The sequence below is a fragment of the Prionailurus viverrinus genome, chromosome A3, assembly GCF_022837055.1.
Source record: "Prionailurus viverrinus isolate Anna chromosome A3, UM_Priviv_1.0, whole genome shotgun sequence".
Taxonomy (NCBI): Eukaryota; Metazoa; Chordata; class Mammalia; order Carnivora; family Felidae; genus Prionailurus; species Prionailurus viverrinus.
Window position 1 is genome coordinate 84,426,431 of NC_062563.1, and position 24,231 is coordinate 84,450,661.

General features: G+C 40.8%; 1 protein-coding gene across 5 annotated transcripts in view; it reads left to right on the plus strand.

The window, feature by feature from the left end:
* Positions 1-24,231, plus strand: part of MEIS1 (Meis homeobox 1) — a 146,244-nt gene that overhangs the window by 18,503 nt on the left and 103,510 nt on the right. For all 5 annotated transcript variants that reach the window (XM_047851458.1, XM_047851459.1, XM_047851460.1 and 2 more), the window contains one exon: positions 19,573-19,684. In XM_047851458.1, the coding sequence (XP_047707414.1) occupies positions 19,573-19,684 (112 nt within the window). The remainder of the gene's footprint in view (positions 1-19,572; positions 19,685-24,231) is intronic.

Below are 24,231 nucleotides of genomic sequence, written 5' to 3' on the forward strand. Positions count from 1 at the left end.
CACCCCCCACCGCTTACTGGTGGGCTTCGCAGCTTTGGCTGGGCTCGTGGCGCTGTTGGCCTATGCGCTCGGGCAAGCTCGCGTGACCCCTCCAGCTCATCTAGGTCTTGGTCCGTGGGCAGCAAACCCAAGTTTGTTCTTGCTAATTGTCCCCTTCCCGGGAGCCAGGAGCGAGTGTGCCTGGGCTCTGTTTGGAGCTGGGAGCGCAGAGCTCGGGGAGCACGGGGGACCTTGCCTCCGACCTGGACTCTGAGTGGAGTCCCCTGTTCTGGGAGGTGGGGAGTCAGAGACCAGGAACTAGGGCCCCCCTGTGGGCGCCAGTTCTCGGGACTGGAGCCTCCTTGACGGTCCCTGGGGGCGCTAGACCCCTAGTGCGATGCCCTGGGGGCCGGGCCCAGAAAGGCCGACCTCCGCCACCTGTCTGCGAATGCGGCCCAGCCAGTTTGAGCCCCCGCAGAGGGTGCGCCCCCGGACGGGATGCTTCAGGTGTAGTGTGAGCGCTGGTCCTCGTTAGCTCATTAACCCCTCTGTCTCTAGGGTCTGCTGGCGGCACGGTTTATTTTATTTTACTTTTATCCTCGGAGGGCGCGGAGGCTGCCACCCGCGCAGGGACCTGGAATCGACGACTTTGATACCAGCCGGTTTCCCGGAGGGCTAAGTCGGCAAATACCCACTTGGCCTTGTAGTGATGCTTTTTTCTAAATATAAAAATATATATCAGATTAAGACGCCGGTAGAAGCCGTAATCTCGTTGTCCCCCCCACCTCTCGTACCCGCCCCCTTCCCCCTCCCAGACCCCGAGGAGCGAGGCTCGAGAGTCACCGCCCGTGGGCGCAGGCCTCCCGGGCGCCCTCTCCCGACGGTCTCGTTCCCCGCTCCGCACGGAAGCTCCCGACGCCCTGAGACTGGGGGCAGCAAGGGGCACCAGGGGCTTCCGGGGCGAGGGCAGGGCTGCGCCCCCGGGAACCAGAGCAGAGAGGAAGAACCGTGCGAGGCGTCGAGGCGAGGGTTGAGCCTGGTCGTCAGTGGAGAAGGATGCGGGCCCTTCGGGAGGCGGGACGCCTGTTTGAGGGATTCAGGGTGGACCTGGGGGCGTCCAGAGGAGTTAGGCGGGAAAGAGCCTGGCCGCCCAGACGCTAGACTTTAGTCTGCGCTCCCAGAAGGAGCCGTCGAATGAAGTCTTCCTTCCCAGGGCTGTCTGTGGCTCGCCACTCCTTGAATCTAAGCATTTCCCCACTCCAAGAACCCGAACGGAGAGTGGAGAGAGAGGAGTGAGGAGTCTCCGGGCCCCTAAGGCCGCCTCCCGAAGTTGCCACGCCCGCTTGCAGCGAGAGCGGACTAGCTGGGCCTGTGCTCGGGCGCCAGCCCTGGTTTCCCACAGGCAGCGAGAGGCAAAGAAATGGTCCCTTTGGATTACAATTTTTATTCAACAGCAGCTCTCCGGGGGGTCCTCGGCTGAATCTGCATTTAACAGCTCTTGGGCGAGGGCTGGCGGCCTGCACAGGGCGCCCTGTTGCATGTTAATCCAGATTTGTGCCTGACATCTGGGGAGAAGTAATGTGGCTCAAGGAGATGGAACCAGAAAGCCACGCACGCCAGGCAGGTTAAATGCCAAGTGCTGCTAAACTCCCAGGGGAGGAGGATCGGCCTCCGGGGCTGTGCGGTCCAGGTTGGAGAGCGCCAGGCCTCTGGGCCTCCGGGCCTCGGGGACACGGGGCAGCCTTGGGCCAGTGAGCTTTGGTTCCCAAGTGGGCTAGGAAAACGCTGATGGCGGTTGTTTTATTTTAAAAGTCTGGGATGTTGTTTCTAAAGCATCGTTTGAGTTAAAAAAAAAAAAATCTTAAAACTGAACTTGGACTTGACTGAAAACGCCCCCTCCCTGCAAAGCGAGGTAGGGATGCAAGGGAGATTTAAGCTTTCTCTTTTTTTTGTGGGGGTGGGGGGGGGGGGGTGGGGGTTATGGTAAGGAATGGGGATGAGAGGGCAAGGGATAGCCTGATGTCTTTGATGAATTGGATCTGCTGCTTTAGAAACAAATAGATGAAGCCATTGGTTATTTACTAATACTAGAAATGTAGGCAATTTGTTTTCATCCAATAAGAAAACTGGCCACAAACGCAAGAGACAGGAAAATGCTTCCTTTGTCAGGTAGTTTGTTTCTAAATGCTTACACATAGACACATCTTATTTAAATTGTAAATACTTCACAGGGTCACAATTAATGCTTTTGTCTTGGAAACTCTCAGTCCACAGGCTTTGGCATCCACGGGGGTCTTACATTCCTCTAACTTTACTTTTTGATTGTTGTTGTGGGTCATGTGTTGTACTCCTAATTCCTTTTTTTTTTTTTTTGAAATATGTCAAAGGGAAATTATGGCAAGATTCTCTTTAATGATTAAATAATAAGGTGTTGAGTGCTTGTCACTCCATTGGCTAATTGGAATGTTCATTCTAGGCCCTTTATGGCTTAGTATCCTTTGAATTAAAACTTAGTTGTTTACCAGGTGTGTTTTTATTGTTGCTTTCTGATTGGTTTTTAGAAATTTTAATTCCAGTGTACTTAACATACAGTGTTATATTAGTTTCAGGTGTACAATATAGTGATTCAACAATTTCATACGTTACTCAGTGCTCATCAAGATAAGTGTACTCTTAATCGGATTGGCTTTTAGTGTGTATCTGTGTGTGAATTTCAGAGTAGGAATGTACTGATTCCTAATAGGGGCCCTTAAAAAAACATTTCATGAAAAACAGGTGAAGAGTGTATGCAAATGGGCTGAGATCAATTACATTGTTAACCGTCTGTAAGTGTAAACGCTAATACTACGAAAGTTATTCCCTGTTCATAGCGCATCTCTCTCTGTCTCTGTCTCTCTCTTGTCTCCTGTCTCTCTCTTTCTGTGTCTCTCTCTCAAGTGGAAGTCCCCAGTGCAAGTTACATGGCTTATGGAAAGCAATGATACTAATGCTACTTTGTACCAAGTAAAGCCATAACAGTAACTAGCGTTCAGTGATTTAACTAGCGCTGCAGCAATGGTCACTCAAAGAGCAATACCTCTTCCACCAGAATGACTCCATTGCTCATGATTTGGAAACATATAGAGCAGTTGTGTGTACTCTTGCTGTCAGTCCTACCTTAGAGACTCTTACTAGAAACCATGGAGAAGCTTGCACAGTAGAGGAGGGAAAAAAAAGGATTAACATACGGGCACTGTTCTAAAAAATGGAACAGATATCATGTTATAATTGCCCGACTTTGAAAATAAACAAATTTTAAATCATGTTTTCAAATCCTTGTATGTTTAAATGTTAAAATGTTTGTCAGAGTCCGAAAGATTTAAAACACAGCTGTTACTGGGTGAAGGAAGGAAAATTATGCAGTAAAACTCCATGCTCTTAAAAACAAAGACTATTTGTGGCCCTACAGTGGAAACAGGTTTATTGTCAACCAAATAGGCTAAAGTATTGCCACGAGGCCTACTGTAGTAAAACTAGCATGCCTTCCCTCGCAGGTAGACTGGGAGGAACTGAAGAATGCCTAACGAGTTATATTAAGACACTTGTCAGAAATGAAAATATTGTCAACATGAATTCAAATGAAGTATTTTGGTATCCGTGATGTTATGCTTTCCATTGCAATAACAATATTTTCTTATGAAATATAAATATGTCAAACAAATGTGAAATGCTTAAGTTTTAATAAATGATCATTTAATCATCAGACACAACCCAAGTACGTATACAGAAACTTTTAAAGGACAGTCGGCATACAGCCAAATTCCTATAGAGACTAGCAGGGAAAAGATAAAAAAATGAACACAAAATAAGACTCTGTAAGGAGGGTCTATAATTCAACATTATTTGACTCCACTTTCAGGGAAATAGTTGAATGATAGGAAACTGATACCATTCTCATTCATTTCTGTTACATAGTCTTATATGTTTGCATTTGTAACATTTTACATGGCCTTTTTTGGATTATGATATCTGTCATACTTGTATCAAAGTATTACTCGAATTTATGTTATAACTGAAACAAAATCTTTTGTCATTGCTCCTAAGTGCAAAAAATTAACTTAATATTTAAAAGCTACATCAAAACTCTGGGACAGTATTCTTTTACAGAGAAAAGAATAAAAGTAGAATACATGTGATGCTGTATCTGACAGTTGTGTAGATGTCAAACTTAAAGGTGTTCAAAATCCAAAGTAAAACAACACTGCTGTAAGTCATGTGGGGATTGGTGTTCTTACTCAGCAGGAACCATCAGCATATAATATCTATTTTAAAAGTTAGAATCTAAAACATAAAATACAATCTTCCAATTTGAATTTTAATAATAATTCCCAAATTATTTGACTTTGGGATCCAGTAAATTTTGGCTATTTTGTTATCTTTAATATTTGTGAATAAACCTGGTATGTATAAAATCAGTTTTGAAAAATTCAAGCAGATGAATGTGTGTATGTAGCGTAAAAATGAAAGACATTCTTACCATATTATTAATTAAAAGTGCCATGATTTCAAGGGTATAGGAATTTAGGAGAGCTTTTTGGAGTCTTAAACGGCCTCTCTAGGAAGTATACCTATCTTGGGCAAATTGCTGGATTTCCCACACTTGCAAATTTGACATTTTAATAAATGGTATAAAGGCTGCCATGTGAAATAAGCAAGAATATAGTCATTTAAAAATTTGTCACTAGAATCCAATTTCAATCAATTTGATGCATTCATGTGTGCAGAATTAAAGCAATTGGCAACACTTTACTAGATTCTCTCTGAACACTTTTTTTTTTTTTTCCAAATAGCATTTCTTAATCTAGGAAATATGTTCTTGTTAAAACAAAATACAAGACTGCAAATCTTTTGAAATTATTTTATATTTCTGGACTCTTCATTAAGAATTCCTAAAATTGACTAAAACATACCATTAAAAGTTTATTCTCTGATGGAAAAAAGCTTTTCTCTACATTAATTGAATTATACACCTGTCACTTATTGGTATCATGAGTATATACAGTTAAATACAAATTATAGCCTGAACTAAGTCATTAACTGTCTTCAAGATATGCAATAATCATGCCATGACTTTTCCATGACAGATGCCCCACTGTATATGCCCTAAACTAATGGAGGATAAATAAATTGTGAAAATAGATTCTATATTATCTATAATCCTCAAAAGTACATTCCTACAATTGATTCTTCCCTTGGTACTTTTTATGAGTCTGTTTACAATTAATAGGATTTATAATCATGAGGTAAAGAAACTTGAATGTAAAATGTTATGGTTCCTTAAAAAACTTAAATGAAATCATATTTTTCCTCAGAAGGGAAATGCTGTTACTATTAATAAGTTTACTAAGTAATACTCTTAAAATTGCCATAACTTTTTACGAGTTTAACAAGTTAAAGCAACACTTTTGGTCTCGCTACTTTTTTTTCATTTTGACGCAATACAGTCTTAAATTTTACAATGGATTTAAACATACATTACTTTGACTCACATAGAAGATAGTAGTAAGTAGATAACTAACATTTTGAGTCATATTAGAATTATTCCTGGACAACACATAACTTAGAATTAATTGTTGTTGCTGATGAATTCCCATTTCTCTAGACTTTTCCCTCAGACTCTACGACACAACATGGTAGCATGTTTGTTATTAGTTGTAAATGTCTGGGTTGGTGGTTATTATCTAGCAAAGCAGAGTTGTAGTTCTTTCTTTCTAATCACTTCTTTTTCGCTGTTTGGTGAACATCCTAGGCTTGAGATGTGAACCTCCTCGGCTTGAATGAGTTTGCTAGGTCTCATTTCCCTATTACCTACACGTGGGTTTATTTTCCTGTGAAGATGAAAAACATTACTCACTTTGGGACAGGCATGAGTCGAGACCAAAGTCATCAAATATTCCCAATCTGTGCTTTACAATTAGGTGAAAAACTGAAAACTGTTATTTTTGTTTGCCTTCCCTAGGGCTCTGAATCCTTGATATAAAGATTCATATCAGCCCCTTTGCATTCTTCCCCTTAAGGCCTAAATGTTTATTTTCAGTGACTGTATTTGTAACGGATAGTCCATATTTGTTCCCAGGCCTCCAGGATTTGCATTTTATTCTGCATTTGCATTCACATTAGGTCCCACAGAAACTCTTTAAAGTGAAGTGTGTTTATGGCTATTATGAAACTCGACAAAATGAAGTTTGTAATGAAATCGACACAGTCATCAAAAGGACGATGAAGGGAGCAATTTGATGTAAACCCAGAGTTTTCTTATGCCATCCCAACTTGTAAAAGGCTTATCTCTCTTTAAAAAAAAAAAAAAATTAGAAGCTGAATGAATAAGAATTTCTTTGACAATAAAATACCTCCTAACGTCTCCATAACTATTTGGATGTGTTCTCGAACATTAACTTAATTTGATAGGCAAGGTATAATTAACCATGACCTATAGTGTTTTCTGTTATTCAGGGACTATTCCTTAGCAATTTGAAAACTTAATTTCTAACTAAATGGTATACAGTGTCTGACGTTCTAAAGGCCTACTTACATTATTTACAAGGAGTGGACATAGTTTGTATAGCTCTAGGGTTTCAAAGGAAGATTTTTTGAGGGTGGGGACTAAGAATTTTTACAATGTAAAATCCTAGCAAATGAATTAGTGCAGGTGGGATTTTGGGGGATTTTTTTTAAGTGTACCCCTCTTTTCTATTCACTGTAATGCTAAAACTTATTCACATGGAAGAAAAAATAAAACCACTGTGTGTCTCATGAGACAAAAACATATACATGACATTTTTTTATTTTTTATTTTTTTAAGTTTATTTAGTTTTGAGAGAGAGAGAGAATGAGCTGGGGAGGGGCAGAGAGAGAGGGCAACACAGAATCCAAAGTCGGCTCCAGGCTCTGAGCTGTCAGCACAGAACCCCATGTGGGGTTGAACTCAGGAACTGAGACCATGACCTGAGCCAAAGTCAGATGCTCAACCAACTGAGCCACCCAGGCACCCATTACTCATGGCATTTGTCTTTTATTATTTTTAATGTTTATTTATTTTTGAGCAAGAGACAGAGTGAGAGCAGGGGAGATTCAGAGAGAGAGGGAGACACAGAATCCGAAGCAGACTCCAGGCTCTGAGCTGTCAGCACAGAGCCCGACATGGGGCTTAAACTCGTGAACTTCGAGATCATGACCTGAGTCGAAGTTGGACGCTTAACTGACTGAGCCACCCAGGCACCCCCATACATGCCATTTTAAATCTAGTTATTTTACTGATCATAAAAATCAGTAGTGTAGAAAGAGAATTAAAAGTTGCAGCAAATAGGTAGCTATTAGCTATGATGCTACAATGCTACAATCAGAATAGAAACTTACGTGATAAAATTAAATGGGGTATTTTGGGTTTAGTTGGAACATTGATTTGAATGGGGTATTTTGGGTCTAGTTGGAACATTGACTTGTGCTTCAGAATATTTTAGTGTAAGAACTTTGTGATAATTGCCCATTGGACATGACTTTTATTTGAAATTGTTCATAAGAAACCCAGTCTCATGAGTAGCCACCCTGCCTTTCACTCTTGAACAGTTCAGATAAATGTATTATTTATTTATAGTCTATTGTATATATTATTTATGGGAAATATGCTATAACTGCACAGAGCATATGGAATTTGTCTTTCAGAGATAGAGGTGGTATCTCTGCCCAAAGTGGCCTAACCCTAAGTAGATAATCAGGTTACCCCCCAGTGTACAGATAACTGTCATCTCTTAGAGAGTCATTACGTGTTTTTGTGTCATAATTCCAGATGCAAATGCATTTTCCCATTTTCATTTTGTCATAGTATTCTTGGTGCTAGCTTCTGCCAAAGAGAATCAGGAATTCTACGTTTTGAGTTGGTCTTGGTGATAAATTGAGGCCAGAAAAGATACTGAGTAACAGAACATTAACCCCTTCATTTCTTTCCATGCACTTCTTTGTCCCTTGATGTGTTTATAACTTTCTGAAGAAATTTTCACACTAGTTGTGTATTTTGTGGCTTGGCCTATTGCTTCACTGCATTTTGGGATTTTATATGCTGTGTTCAATAACAAAACCACCAGGAGAAATATCAGACTCATTGCGTCCCACACTTTCTTGTGCAAAATAATAGAGACATCTAGACTGTGCTTTTTCTCTGCATATCAAGTGTATTGTTGGTGTTCAAGTATTTTTTATTCTAATAATTATTCAAAGCCAGTAACAATCTGCATTTGAGTGAGTATAAACATTTTTATTCCGGAATTTGGAATTTGCAGCAACTCAATTTTATTTTCCAAATTACCCTGCCATTTCAATTAGGTACATTGTTCTTCACTCCTCTGTTTCGACATTCTAAAGGTTGGCTTGCCACCCTAATAGTGAGTTGTTTGAGTGTTTAATATTTATCGAGGGCATGTAAAGAACATGCCAATAGAAAAAGAGGAGAATAAAACATTAACAAATCAATTATGGGGCTTTTCTTCACTTGTAGTATACTTCTAATACTCCACGTACTCTGTAACTGCTAAAATAGTATGTATGAATAGCCTCCAAGAACAATAGCTTTGCATATGGCTGAAGAATGGCATTCTGATGAACTGGAATCTCTTAAAAAGTGCACCAGCGATAAAATTCGGACTCCTGCTTCTTGCATTCACAGCTGCCTTGGTTGATATCTCTGTTAAGTGCCTGAAATATAGAGAAGTTGGCCATTCTGAAAATCAGAAATGTAAATTAAATCTCAAAATGCCTTGATAAAGGCCTTTCTCATGATTTTACCAAAGATAAATAATGAAGGAAGGGGAGAGAGAGAGCGTCAGGATTCAAAAATCCCTGAAGAATGACTTTGAAAATATAGTTTGGTTGAGAATATAAAAAGCTGGAAGTGTGTCTAAAAAAACCACAGAGAAGTTAGTAACAGCTAATTGTTAGTGGAAATCAGTGGTAAATGTAATTTTCCATGATTCTCTTGTTCAAAGTGTAATGCTATCAGGTAGTAGGAAAAAAACAAAAGTACATCTTGGCTGACTTTTTTTTTTTTTTTTTTCTTCTAGCATCAAAATTGTGGATTTTCTGATTTGAGAGTTTAGGAGTAGAAAAGAAGAGATTTCAGAAACACTTGAGAAAGAACAATTAAGTGTGCTGATTGTAACTTAGTTATACAACCTTTCAGGCTGGGAGTGTTTCAATAAAATAGACATAGTTTAGAGTTGGAGCCCTGGCATTTGATTCTAGGCTCTGCTGTGAGAGGATAAGGCACTGCTCTCCCATGAGCCTCAGTTTCATCATCTGTAACATGGGGACAAAGAACCCACCATATTGAGTTACTGTGAAAACTGAATAGTGGAGAGCGTTTAAAATAGCAAAACGTAAATAAACAGACTATTAAATAATGTTTATCCCCTTGTATTCTGCCCAACCTCCAACAGCTTCAGCTTGATTTGGGGACGGAAGATAGTGGTTGTTAATGAGGTGTTATTTTATAGACCATTTTATAATCATCGGGTTTAAGAAAAATGTCTTTTTAATTCTTGTTAGAAGGGGGCACTCTTATTCTGATTTCATCATTGTGTAAAAAGAGCCTGGGCACTCAGATGTGTTGCTGAGATAGTGCGGTGAATCACTGCAGATTCGCTTTCACGTTCAACTTCAAGTAACAGTCACATGCAGATCTGGTGCTAAGTACTTTTCTCCACATTTCTGAGTGCAAATGCTTCATGGCTAGGGGCCAGTTGCTTACTAGGTCTTATTATCTACTTGTGCTAAGGATACAATGTTTTCTGCATTATCGGGATGTTCTTTTTGCTAGGATGGTTGCCTAGAAAATTTTTGGTTTGAAGTTGTTTTATATAAGACGCTTGAATTTATTTTATCTTAATTTGTTTGCAGGACAAGGAGCATTGAATAACTGAGTTACAAATGTAAAATAAAACATTGGGAGGCAAGCAATCTTATAAAAGGGATTTTATAACATCGGGTATACTGGCATAAAATTTATAGTTTCTTCTGTCACTCCTAAATAGAGATGATAGAAAATAATCTAAATTTCAGCTGAAAGCTTTCAGAAGATAAATAGGGAGTATACTTTGTAATATTTACATACAAATATTTGGAGATACAGTGGTGCCAGTTGGGTTAGAGTGTTTGTTTGTTTGTTTAGGTATTTTAATTCTAAATTACAGTTTACAGGTATGATTTCAGGAGAAGTATACAGAATAATTAAAATCATTTAATATAAGGGTTTACTTTTATTAATTGCATGCCAGCCAAAATACTATGGCACAGGAAAAGGAAAGATTATTGAAATATTAATAAGTATTTTTACTAAGATTTCTAGTGTAATAAGGCTTTATTGTCTCTTCTGTTCATGACATTTTTCTCTGCAACAAACTGCTTAGTAGAATTTGAATGTTCAGTGCACCCAAATAATTTCTAAATTACTCATCTGCTTTCCAGTTTTGAGATTTTGGTAAAACTTCTCGTGATCCCTTGTTGGCAGTTTCCCTTTGGTTGTAATTATTCTTTTCCCATGTAGTTTTTAAAAAATGTTTATTTATTTTTTGAGAGAGAGAGAGCTCGAGAGCAAGCCAGGGAGGGGCAGAGAGAGTGAGGGAGACAGAGTCCCAAGCAGGCTCTGCACTGTCAGCACAGAGCCCGATGTGGGGCTCGAACTCACAAACCGTGAGATCACGACCTGAGCTGAAACCAAGAGTCAGACGCTTAACCGACTGAGCCACCCAGGCGCCCCTTCCCATGTAATTTTACCTGCCCTATGTAAGAATTTATATTGTCTTCCGAGCCCACAGTGGGGTCACTGTGAAATGGTGCTAGCCTTGGTCCTCAATGTAGAAAAATTGGGCAAAAGGTATCAGCACTGTGTGTGGATTTCTTGAGGAAAGTTTTTGGAATATTTTGCGTGGTGTTTTACATCTGCAGACTTTTTCCTCAGCCTTGTCGATTCATTTTTAATGTCTTGGATGAATTAATTCAACTCTGCAGATTAGTAACGACCTGAGAGTGTCAGAGTTGAGTCCTAAAAGCTTTCAGGCTTCTTAAGTAAAATCTTAAGGAGTACCAGGAAAGTGATCCAACGTGCTGGGCCTGGCCTCCTAAGACCACTGCTGTGACACCTGCCATAGCAGCCTACCCTAGAGCCTGGGGAGGAGAGTGAGGCACAGACATTGGCAGGAGAGCAGGCAAAATATTTAAGGGCTTGTAGATTCTAAGAATGCATCTGGCTGCCAAACTGCTTTCAATTTCATTACAACATGATTAAAAACATTACAGTTAGTTTATTTCCACATCCTTTTGCCTTCTTCCTCATGCACACGGTGCGTGTATGTTGCTGTGTGTCCGTGAGTGTGCACTTGTGCGTCTCCCTGTGTCTGAACCTGAGGCTTCGGGGATTCCTGGAGCTCATACAGCCGCCTGATACAAAACTTTTCATTTAAAGATGAAATTACTCCTTGGAGAATTTTCACCAAAGGCAAAAAAGCACAAAAATTCTTCTCCTCCTCTCTACATGCCTCATTACACAGAGATAGAGGATTCAATGTTTGAAAAATTATCATTTTTGTAGGTTTTATTTGTGGTACGTGAGAACTGGGAAATCTGGAACTCAATTTAACAGATGCTGTCTCTGCTTCCACAAACTACCCACGACTACTATTGTACAATCATATATATATATATATATATATATATATATATATATATAAAGCAATACATCAGAATTGCCAAGTTTTAAGGTTTTAGAAATTTACCTTATTTGATGCTGAAGTAGACACCCTTATGCCATGTGTACTGGCTGGCTCCAACATGGTGAGCACCATAACCAAGGGAAAATTGGAGGATCATCGAGATGTGTTTCTAGATGAAAGTTCACAGTGGCAACTATGGTGGGGCTGGAAGAGGAAGGGTAGCATCTTGGGGTGAGCTGCAGATTCTGAGTGGGGATGCTGGATTTCCATCGTCTCACCCCTAATTTACCATCTGCCCTGAGTCACCAAAATTACCTGCCGAGCGTCTGTTAGGTGAGGTAACAAGCACATTTTATCGCGGCATTAAAAAGGGGCTCCACAGGAACCCTGGCAGGCCTACAGACTTGGCAGAGGAGAAGGAGTCGGGGCGGGGACAGGGAAGGAAATGAGAAAAAGGAGGGCTGCCGAAGGAAGAAGTGTGTCAGGAAGATAACTTTGTGGGGAATGGGCCTCCCCGCAGACGGTGTGGGCCACCCCGAGGGACACCTCAGGCCACCACCAGTCTTCACCCAGAACAATACTTGCCTCCCCGACTTTATCATCGTTCAGCAGGATGGAATGTGGACTTAGAGAAGATTCCACTTTCAGGCGATTCGCCGGCACAGTTTAACGTGGTCCCTGAATCCGCAGCCTGTGGGCACACTCGGCTATTAATCTGTGAGCTTCTGATATTTAAAAATATCTAAAAGCTTAAAGGGTAAGAGGACAGTTTCACTGTGTTAAAAACAAAACATACTGCCCAGACTTGTCACGGTTAAATGAATTTGCTTAATGATTTCCAGGGATTTTTTGGAAATCTGTGTAAAGGATTTTATACTTTTTTTCCGAATGACCTGAATTTGAAGTTGGATGGACATACCCTCAAGGGAGTATCCTTTGAGAAGAACTGGGTTTATCTAGGGCTCTAGCAAAGTGTAGGTGCTATTTGGTGGTTGAATGAGTTGAAGTTCATACTGTATGTTTGGGTTATCAAGCAGATGCAAATGGGACCCATCAAGATTTTTAAAATAAGGGCTTTAGCCTATCAGATTTTAAATAACTCAAAAATAAGGAAATCTCAGGACCTCCGAGTTCTCAACTTCAAGTACACATTGGTAAACATTTATCCCTTTTTATTTTTTTTCATGTTTATTTTTTTGGTTTTTTTGAAAGGGGAGGGGCAGAGAAAGAGGAAGAGAGGGAAGCCAGCACTGTCAGCACAGAGCCTGACATGGGGCTTGATCTCAGGGACCATGAGAAAGCTGAGCCAAAATCAAGAGTCAGACGCTTAACCAACTGAGCCACCCAGGCACCTTTTATAGCAGTACCTGGACCCCTTCTCTCCCCATCTCTCTGTGTATGGATGTCTCTGGTCTCCTCCTCTGTCTCTGGTTCCTCCAATGGCATCATTGATTGGGAGATGTATAAGGCATCATATCTGCTGAAGTTCTCTGCCTTGAAGCTTCCTGAGAGACACTGTTTAGACAGAAGTGAAAAGTCTAGGGGAGGGGACTAATTAGATGTGACCCCCCAGGCAGTGTGTGATGGTGGTGGTCAGTGACCCCTCCTGCCATGGCTCAAGGACAAGTGTAGATCTTTGAGTGTGAATGTCCGTATGGACCATGAAGGTGTGGGAACGTGAGCACGCATACACAGGAGCATCATGCACACTGGTGCCTTCCCCACTTGGACTGGTGACTCCCCTGGTCTGGAGGGATTGAATTGCTCACTTTTGGAGATGAGGCAGCTCTTTCAGGCCACTAGAGATCATTTGCTAAAGAGACCCTGGTGGTTTGAAAAAGTAAATGTACTTCCCAAAGAGAAAGCCGCCCGTGGATTGGTGCAGACCAACTTCACATTTTGAATCCTGTGATTATTTCTTCAATTTCTACATAGCTGCTAGCTGACCTCTTCAGAGTCAAGATCACTAGACTTTCATTTATCTACCTTTTTTGGATGGCACTGGTAATGTAGAAATTTTGAAAACCAAAACCCCACTGTTTTTTTTTTTTCTTGGTCTGATAAAGAAATGATTCTGACATCATACTGATGTGATAAACGACCAAGTGAGAAGATATGTCAAAGTGCTTTGTATACTGTAAAGTGATTTATAAATATTAGGCATCAAATTAAACTTGATAGGGTGGGGAGGAGCAACCCACCTGTAAAATCATGTTATTTGGAGGTGAAAATAAGATCAGTGTGCATTCCCGGAGCACACACCAGCTGGGAGATAGCCCAAGGCATATCGAACTATACACTAAGTCAGCTCAGGTTAACTATTCTCTCCAGAAGGTCTATAAACTGAATACACCTGTATGCAGATATTTCAGGTTTAACTAGGTCAATCTATGTTGTTACATTAAAATTTTTAGTAGCTATCATTTATTGAGTGCTTGCTGCATGCCTGGAAATATACATATGTTATGCTTATAGATGATTATTCTTTAATTGAAGTGGATTGACAATGGAGTATTTTTCCAATGTATGGATTAAGATATTAAGAGTTAGGGAGGTTGTGATTTGTCTATGACCATGTAATTGGTGCAGCCAGATTTCAAACTGGGATATGGCTACCTTCAAATTTTCTTTATTTTGACTGTGTTCTACTGTCACTGAGTATTAACATATATTTTTTTTATGGTGGTGTGTGTCTGTGTGAATGCAAGTGTGTGAGATGTTTATAAATTGCACAAATATTTTTCAGATATTTTATGATCTTTCAGATAGAAGATCACAGTATCAGATGACAATTTAACACAGGGATCCTCTATATATATATAATTACTTAAGCTATTCATTTGTTCATATAGGAACATATTTGTGTTTAATGTGTTACACTTTCTTGGGATGGAGGGTATAAGGATGAATAAGCTATAGAGTAGGATTTCAAAACACTCATAGTATAGAATTCTACAGGTCATCACAAAACAGTACAAGGTTTGACATGACAGAGGTGTGCATGAGGTGCTCTACATGCTCAGGGGAGAGCAGCCTCACTCATCCTGGGGGAAGTTTGTGTGTGTGTGGTGTGTGTGTGTGTGTGTGTGTGTGTGTGTGTATCAGGGAAGGCTTTCTGGGGGAGGTAGTATCTGATCTGTAACTTAATTAGCAAGTAGGAGGTAATTAGGGGCTGGAGCCAGGCAGGAAGGAAGGATGAGGATTGGCCTAGAGGGACAAACAGAACATATCTGCCAGAAATCACATGCTTGAGCACAAGGAATAGGTTGAGGAATGGTCCTCAGTGGGTGGACTATGAGGGCTTACTATATGAGGCTAAGGATCCGAGACTGTGGTGTTCTGTAGGCAGTAGGGGGCCGATCATTCATTCAACAAACATGTCCCCAAGTGTTGTGCACTGAGCTTGATAGACAGGATGCAATGGCGAGCAAAACTGACCAGTTCCTATCCTTATGGAGTTTATATTCTAGTGGAATCAAACTCTTAAATCTGGGAAGTGATTTGACTGAACTCTTTGAAGCTGGGAGGGCCTTAACAAGACCAGCAATCACTAAGGTGAAAAATGAGAGATTTATTTGTGAACTATTTAGGGGTAAAAGTGAACAAGATATGAGGACTGATTGTACGGGAGGTAGAGAGGGGGGAGCGGAGGAGAGAGGTGTCATGGATGGTTCTCAGGTTTATACCATGGATGCATGGGGTTATACCTACTAGGATCAATAAAAGAAGAATGTGTAGGGTGTTGATGGGGAGATGAAGAGTTTAGCACTGGACTTGTTGAGTGAGGCGAACATCCTTTCATGGAGATGGTTTAGCAGGTAGTTGGGCATACAAGTCTAAAGACCAAAGAAGAGATCCAGAGACACAAATCTCATGGCATATGGGTGATAACTCAGATCACAGTAGTGAAAAGAACTGTTTAAGGAAAACATGGAAAGTGATGTGAGGAATGGATGTATGTCCAAAATTAAGGCATAGATGGAAAAAGAATGGAAAAGATGGAGAGAGGAAAAATTATCCCTGGATGGCTTTACTCAGGAGGAAGGATCGTTTGGGAAGTTGCAGCTCATCTGTTAGGATATTGGTAGAACAGTAAATAATGAATGATTCAGTTTAGTTCCCTAAGCCTTGACCAAGTGCTGAGCACACACCATACATTATGCTGAGCTGAGAAAGAACAAAATAGGAAAGATCCAGATATTATCTGTGCCCTAGAGGAGCCTGTGGTCAAGGAGGTCATTACCTCTGTTTGACCACAAAACACCTGTATAATTACCTCATAAATTAAAAAATGGCACTTGATGAACCTTCCTTATTATCGTTTAAAAACCCCTTATTTTCAAGCATTCTTGAGAAATGATAGAAGGCATGGGAGTGTTCAAACTGTTGCAGAGAGAAAACATCTCTGGGGAGAATCAAAGTGACTGCCCAGTGACTGCCTCCATTTATGACAAAAGAAATAATGTCTGAAGGACCATTGGCTCTCAATGTCAGGTTAAAGTGTTGACTCCATGATCTTGAAGGTCTTTCCAGCCCTGACTTTTCCATCTGGCCCTGTGAATGTCTCCTAGAGCACTGGTTCTCAGACTTTGAAAGAATCACATACCCCTTTGACAATCTGACGAAAAGTTATGGACACTCTCCCCAGGGGTAAAAATGGCAAGTATGTCCATAAACAAAATTATTGTTAAAACAAAACACCCCCGACCCCCGAAGTCTTTAGGAGGTCTCTGGACTTCGAGTTAGGACCTCTCGTCTTAATGGATTTCCAATAGGAGAGAACATATGTGTCGCTTGCTCTGAAATTATATACATTGAAGAAAAAAGCCTCCTTGGGACTTAATTTAGAACCATGACTCTGGTTTGCTATACATCTAACGCAATACATCATTGATTTTATTCTGTCAGTCTTACTTTACAAGTGGCCCCAAGCAACTCACAACTTCACAGATATATGTGCATAATTGTATGCACATATTTTATTTTAAAAATAATAATGATGCTGTTTGGTGTAACCACGTAGAGTCACAGAGATTCGTTATCGTAACTGAGTTTCTCGGGTAGATGGATTTTGGGGGAGTTTTTTCTGATTAGAGCTGTCTTACATATTTATGCCAGAGAGTTCATGAGCTATTTCTGATACTTAGACTTTAATCATGCTTAATGAACTGAACTAAACATAATTCTTGTTCTGTTTTGGTAACCTTGTGGATTTCTCCTAATGCTCAGTTTTGTGTGACTCCACCGTTCTTGAAATGCTAATACCCAAAATGCTAATTCAAGAGAGGACCACAAAAGTTAGATTTCATTTCAGAGAAGTGCACTCAGTGTTCACAGGCCTTTCTGGAAGAGGTGGAAAATATTGGCTCCTACCTTTGGTGAACACACAAATTTAAACATATAGGTTGCACGAAATTTGGATAAACCGAGGTGGAATCCAACATTTCTTGCATGAATGCCTGTATAATGTGGCGATAGCTGTGAGAAAAGAGGAGCCCGGCATCTAAGACCCAACACAATGAAAATGCAATGAATCGGAATGGCTCACAGATCATAGCGGAATCAGAATTTCCAGCAAGGAAAATCTTTTCATGGTGAATTAAGTGGTGGATGAAGAAAAATGGTGATGAAAAAAGGTAGGCACAGATCACAAACACTGGGCTCAGGGCTCACTGCTGAAGATTTAAGAACCTTAGCTAAAGCTATGCAGAATAGAATGTGGAAAATTGAATTTACTAAACAATTAAGCATTGAATTAATCTACATCCTGCACAGTAGAAAAGTGGGGGAGGGAGCAGAGCAGAGCTGAATAAATCAGTGGAGCTCATTAAAAGATAGTGAATATATCAGGTCTGTTGTAGCATAAAGGAGGACAGTTTCCTGTGTAACATGGAATAATTCTTGGGTTCTAAGTCACCTTTCTGGAATCCTAGTCTTAATCAGATTAACAAACATGCTTCTGATGAGGTTATTCTGTTGCTCTGTATTTTAGCTTGTTATCGGTGGCTTTTCTATTAATTACGAGTCAGATCACCAGTCAACAATAGTAGTGAGGGACAACATAAATAAAATGAGAGAGCCCAGGAGATGTCACTCGCAGGATCTCATGCATCCTGAAACTCCCACGGGTTCCTGCAGCCTCCCACATGCCTTGCCGGTCTTTTGTTCAATTACAGTTAATGCAATAGTTTGCCATTTTCTCCTTCTAATTATATTTTCAAGTGGGATTTGTAGCACATAGAAAAACATCCTTTTACATGTCGAGGCACCGGGGTTTTGTGCCTGGCATTGTCTGTCCCCTGGGTGCTGTACCATTCTTTCTGCAGAGCTCTGAATAAACAAGTCCCCCTTTTAGAGCTGCGGTTGTACAAACTGAAAATTTATGCATTAACTGTTTGCATTCTGAGCGTGCGTTCCAGATTACGTCTTCCAGCACGCATCTTGTGGCACGCTGCAGAATGTGTGTTTGTCCAAGGCACTTCTTTCACAGCAGGCCTATCTTCCAGTCACTGAATCAGCAGATCAATTAGCACTGTTTTTGAGAATATGCATAATGGGCGAGTCAAACGCACAAGTGGTGAATCTCTCTGTGACTTTATTTAACTTGGGGGGCTGCGTTAACCTTCCGGCCAAGAGTATAGAGTAGGTGGTGGGCAAGCATCCTTTTCAGGAACAGGACTCTTCCTTTCATTCTTATACAGTGTGCCTCTTAGATGGGTCTCTTCTTTTCTCTCCGTGGGTGTCAGAAACATTTTGATCTCCTCAGCCTTTCTTATCTTCTCTGGGACGTGAAAATACTTTTCAGGACGTAAGGAAAGGGCACTTTGATTTTGCGAGGCATATTTAAAGCGTTGGGAGGGTCAGTAAACTTTACCACCACCCAGTCATGAACCATGACATCCTGTGACTGAAATGATGTAGACATATTTTATACACAAGATCATCCTGCCTCTCCACTAATAATCTTGAAGACAAATATCACTTCCCAGCCAAGAACCAGCTTTCTTTTCTGCATTATTCCTACTGTGCAGGATGACCAGTGACTCATAAGGCTGTTTTTGAAAGCTAGCACTAAAAGCTAATTAAAATCTTTTCTGGTGATAAAGGGAGATTTGGGAGAAGTGTTGCCATGATTGTTTTCCCCAAGAATTTAATTTACTGCCAATTTTTCCTATCTGAACGTTACTTTCAAATGCACCCAGTGATAAGAAGCAACATCTGTTTTCCGTTCAATAGTACAAGAAGGCTCGGCATGGGGCTGAGTGTACACAGTCCGTGTGAATCTATTGTTATTCTCATTTCTTTTTTGTCCCCGTGCCTGGTCCATTTGCCGTGTACCATCCGGCAAACAGCTGACACATACTAGCTATTATGGACCCCGGCCTAATTGTAAGGTCTTAAAAGCTCTGCCATGTTTGGCTTCTAGGATGAATCAGGGGCCTCTATAAACCGCAGTGGTATAGACCACCGCTCTTATTTTGCATGTTCAGAGCAGTAGCAGACTGTTGTGCCAGAGGGTTTGTTGACGTTAAAAATATAGTCAGAATCAAGTGGCATCATTTCTCCTCCCCCCTCCCCCCTTCTTTGCCTGGAATGTTTTTGTTTTCCTTGGTAATAAAACATACAGTTACTTACAGAATAACTATCTGTAGATATTATTTTAGCTAGAAGCAGAAAGTGGCAGATTTTCAATGTGCCAGTGCAGCTCCGGGCTAGCACCGTTTGTGAAGGGGAACGGGAAAGGTGACATGGCTGTCTGTCCTGGCCTTCCATTGCATTGTCATTGTCCCACGGGAGCCCCCGGACCGGTGTTAACAGACCACTCTATTTGGATTTCTGATTTGTGCCCCCACAGCCCTCTTGGAACAGAGATCACGATGACACGGCATCCACTCGTTCAGGAGGAACCCCGGGCCCTTCCAGCGGTGGTCACACATCACACAGTGGGGATAACAGCAGTGAGCAAGGTAGGAGAGGTGATCTCACTCTCTTTTGCTACTTGTTTCATTTTTTAAGGGCTGAAAAACCAGAAATGTCTAGTTAGTGACTATTTATACAGGTTTTCTAGAACATAAACCCCTTACAGTATGAGAATCAGCTTAGCTTACCTTCCGGACCCTTTCTTCTTCTGTGCCATTCTAGCTGCCTAACTGTCTGTCATCTGGCCACCTCCATAAAACAGGGCCAGCGAGTTGACTGAGGGCAAGATTAGAGTAGATTAGAAGTTCGAATGTGCGTGAACAGTATGCCACTAATGCCCTGCTCTACAAGTAAAAAAAGTATTATGATTACTTGCCCTTCGAGGCTTTTCAAGAGATCGTGAAGAGACACCTTCCAAGATTCCAAGTTAACGATGTCTTCAGATGCTTAGAAGGCAGTGGGCCTTTTAGGGACTCACATTGGGCTTTCCCTCTCCACTGGGCTGAAGCCATTTTGCTGGATTTACTTATCCGAATCTCTTAAGTGCTTGGCTTCATTGCAAACTGACTACAGGGAATTAGGAAGAAATGAAAAGAAACCAGATCAATTTAGCTTGTATTGTTCCTTGAATGTACATACCTGTGTGTGTACTTGGGTGTCCATGGGTGTGCACGTCTGACTGTGGCTAGTAGGAAATAAAGTTTAAACATAAAGTTAATCTTCAGCAAAAAGGTGACTGAGTGTTCAGATGTCTTTCTTGTACTGCCTTTGGTGAGATTGACTGCAGTGGAATTTTGTGTTCAATCAGTGCAACCAAAGCTTTAAAGAGTATTCTCCATCTGATTATAAAAAGACGGCTTTATTGAAGTTGACTCTGAGTCCACAGTAGAGGTGCCTACCTTAAAGTCTGGTTTGGTGATCATGTTTCATTGGAGTGCCATTAGACAACAAAAGAATTTTGTTTTCTTACGTAATTGGACCGTACCAATTAGAACTGCAAAGTCTAAAATGAATTTGACATAATTCATTTGGAAACAACACCAAGAAAGTTCTTTTTTTTAAGGCACGTGTATGTTCTTTGGACTGGGAATAACTTCTACACATAGAATTTGAAGCGTTTGAAATACTTTATTGTTCAAAGAAAAATTGCTGACTTCACCATTTTACTATAAGACTAGTAAAAAGCGGAGCCGGAATAGTAAACTAGTTCAGAGCTGAGGCTGAAACAGGTAACCTCTGACCTCTGACTTTTACTGGAAGATGATATGCAGCATAAATCCATGGGGCCTTTTTTATTTCAAGTGTGTGTACGTACATGTTATGTGTCGCTGCTCACAGCGCTATAGTTAAGGGATGGCGGCACCTTCAACAGAAAGCCCTATTTTCAACTCAGACCATGAGATTCAAAAAAGGTGACGATGGAATATAAATACTTTTTTCCTGTATTCCAAACTTGCTACGTGGGGTCATAGCCTCTTGTTTTGTTTGTTTGTTTCATTTTCTTTTTCATTTCTTGCTTTTTAAAACACACACACACACACACACACACACACACACACACACACACATATATCATCTAGGAAGAGGCAGGTAGCATAACTGTTGCTTTGAAGGCTTGCCAACTGCTGAAATGTACTTGAATTTAAAATGGTAGCATATATGTTTTCTTAAACATAATCTGATAAAAGGATTTTGAGAGGGCAAAGGCCCCAGCCCCGTTCTTCCCCTCTGACATGTCACAACAGGGAATTAGGAATTGTGCATGTTTCTTTTTCCTTCAGCAGGTGTTCTCCAAAGGCCAATTTAATAAGGAGTTTGATTGTAACCAGGAGACATCTCTCTTTCACATTACCTGAGTTGGCTACTTATGTCGTTTCTCTTAATATTTTTTCACAGAAGTTCACCGCCTAATCTGTTTTTTTAAGAATTTTCATAGAAATGATCTCATTTGAATGAGCCCAGTTGAACCTTTCTAAAACAATCCTGGCCCCATTTGACAGATGAGGAAAATAAGGGACGGATGTAGTGAGCAATTTGTGGAGGTCCAGGTGCAGCGTCAGACCTAAACTTTCAGTCTCCTGATTATTTGTCTGAGATTCTTCTCATCATGCCCTCTTTCCTGGCTCTTCATCAAAGAACTAAAGACAATGACTCCCGCGCTGAGGTGATAGAAGCTTTCTGTGCAGACTTGTCCCCCACCCAGCGGTTTGATGATTGTGGGTGCGGGAGCCCCTCCTTTCATCTCACCTGCCCTTCTCTGTGGTTCTGGGGGGCGGGTGGTGTCCTTCATTCAGCCCTTGCTAAATGCCGGATGAGGCCCGCAAGTGTCCCTACAACAACTTCTGTGCATTTCCATGCCAACCGCAACCCTTCTAAACCTTTATGCATCTCTGAGACCTGTGGAGCTGGGTCTTTGTGCAGCCTTCGGATTAACTGTGCACAGTGGCTCTTCCATGTTTTTCCCGCCTGCCTTTTCTGGCAGCCATGGATGTGTGAGCTGTGCCAGCATTTGGCCCGTAGTGCATGTCCTAAATAGTTATTTACACAGTTTGAGTCCATTTTAGTCAACTGGGTAAATAACAGCCCTCTTCAAAAGATTTATAAATCCATAAATATGTCTTTATACATACCCAATAGACAGAAATAACTCAATCTGTCAAGAACATATCCAAAGAGGTGTTTCTCCCACAGACAAGAGTAATACATATTTTAAAACTTTCTCTACTGTATTATTTGTACTGTTTCTTTTTCCTCATTCCTTTTCATTTTTCACCACTTCATTATGGCACCTGTGGCACAAAAAAAGAAATCCCTGGGCTCTGGTCCTCTGCTAAATAACCTTATCTGTGCGCAAAGTAGGCATATAATAGGCCATATCTCAACCGAGTCCTGTTCTTTTGGACTTTCAAAGTAAACAGAATAAAATAAGTCATTCAGGGAATTTGTAATGTTCTGACAGATTTCAAAATACAGTGACAATTCCTAGTTAGCCTTCCAGCCAGTTGGGGATTTTGAGTGCCTGATGATTTGCCAAATTAGCGGCTGTTGTGATTGATAGAATGGTTTCAATCCAAATTTTTACCTAAGCATAAAAAAATAAAACAGAAAATCCAATCCTGGGCACTCTAAAAAAAGTATATGTGAGATACATAATTAAGAAATTACTAAACATTCTTCTTCTTCAGGGATTTGATGTTTGTTCATGATTTACGTGATACATCTTTCCCCCAACTCAAATTGTTTACGATGGTAACTTTTCCTATGGTATCTACTTTCATTTGATATTACCACTTGTGGCCATTTGTAGGAAATTGATTCTTTCATAGAAAAACTCCTTTAAGTTGGCATTTAGAAGGCCAGCCTAACATCTGTATTTGGTTGCGGGTTCTGCCGCTGTTGCTATGACATTGATTTTGTGTACTCTTTAACTTCCTCAAAGCACTTGCAAAGATATGAGATTGAATTCTGATTTTATCCTTGTCTATTATTTGCCCTCTTCCCACTTCAGAAGAGAAAAAAGTAAAGCTCAGAAATATTGAAGTAACTGTCAGAGTCAGCTCCAGGATCCGGTCTCTTGCCTTTGCTTTTGTTAACTACTTTAGGATGGGGTGTCTTCACGACCCCAAGCAGAGTCTCATAAGATGAGGTACACACTGGCAAATATGTGACTCTTCCCTGTATCTTTTTTATCCTACCGTGTGCGGCTGCCCTACTAACCATAATCAGGGTCTACTCTAGGAAGCGTGTGGTTTGGAGCTGGAAAACACCAAGCACATCTGGTGCCTTTCCCCGCCGTATTAGAACTCCTTCCCAAGAGGGCTGCTGCGTCACTCTATAACTCACAAGCACCTTTAGCTATGACTGACCACATTTTGAGTTTGGGCACATCTTCCTTTTTTTGGTTCAAAGTCAAGAGTGATGAATATATGATAGTAATAAAATAATGCAATAACATATTAAGGGCTGTCAGTCAGTATAGGTATTTCCATCCCTCGCTTTGTAAAGGAGATCACAAAGGCTCAGAGAGGCTAGGAGACTTGTCCAAAGTCCCATACAGGTTGGTAGGCAGTAGAGTTGGGACCTAAACCCATACAGTGGGATTCCAGAGCCCAAGTTCCTAACACCAGCATCCTCTGGTGCTTTAGTGTGGCTAAGAGTGGAAAATAGATCATTGATGGACATTCTTTCTGTTTACCAGTTTGAGGTCTCTTTCCCCAGTGTCTGTACTAGGCCTGGCCCTGTCTCTGCAGTGGTGATGGAGCTGCGAATAAGCCAGAATCAGCATTAGCCTCAGGGGGGTTATACTCTGCTGGGGAGGGAGAATCTAGTTTTTTGTGTTAAGTAGGATGATTGAGATATTTACAAGGGAGCATGATGATTGATATGATTAATTTGTATTATGTATTAAGAGCCTATACCGTTTCGCTCATTCACAGATTTACTGAATGGAGAATAGGGGCATACAAAACAAATAAGGACATTTCTCTTGCAGAGCATTGCCCATTTAAAGCTCATCTCATTCTCCTCTTTTGTGAGGAAAAAGAAGAAGTAGTATTTCTATGTTGAAATTTGATGTAAAACATTTCAGCTCTAA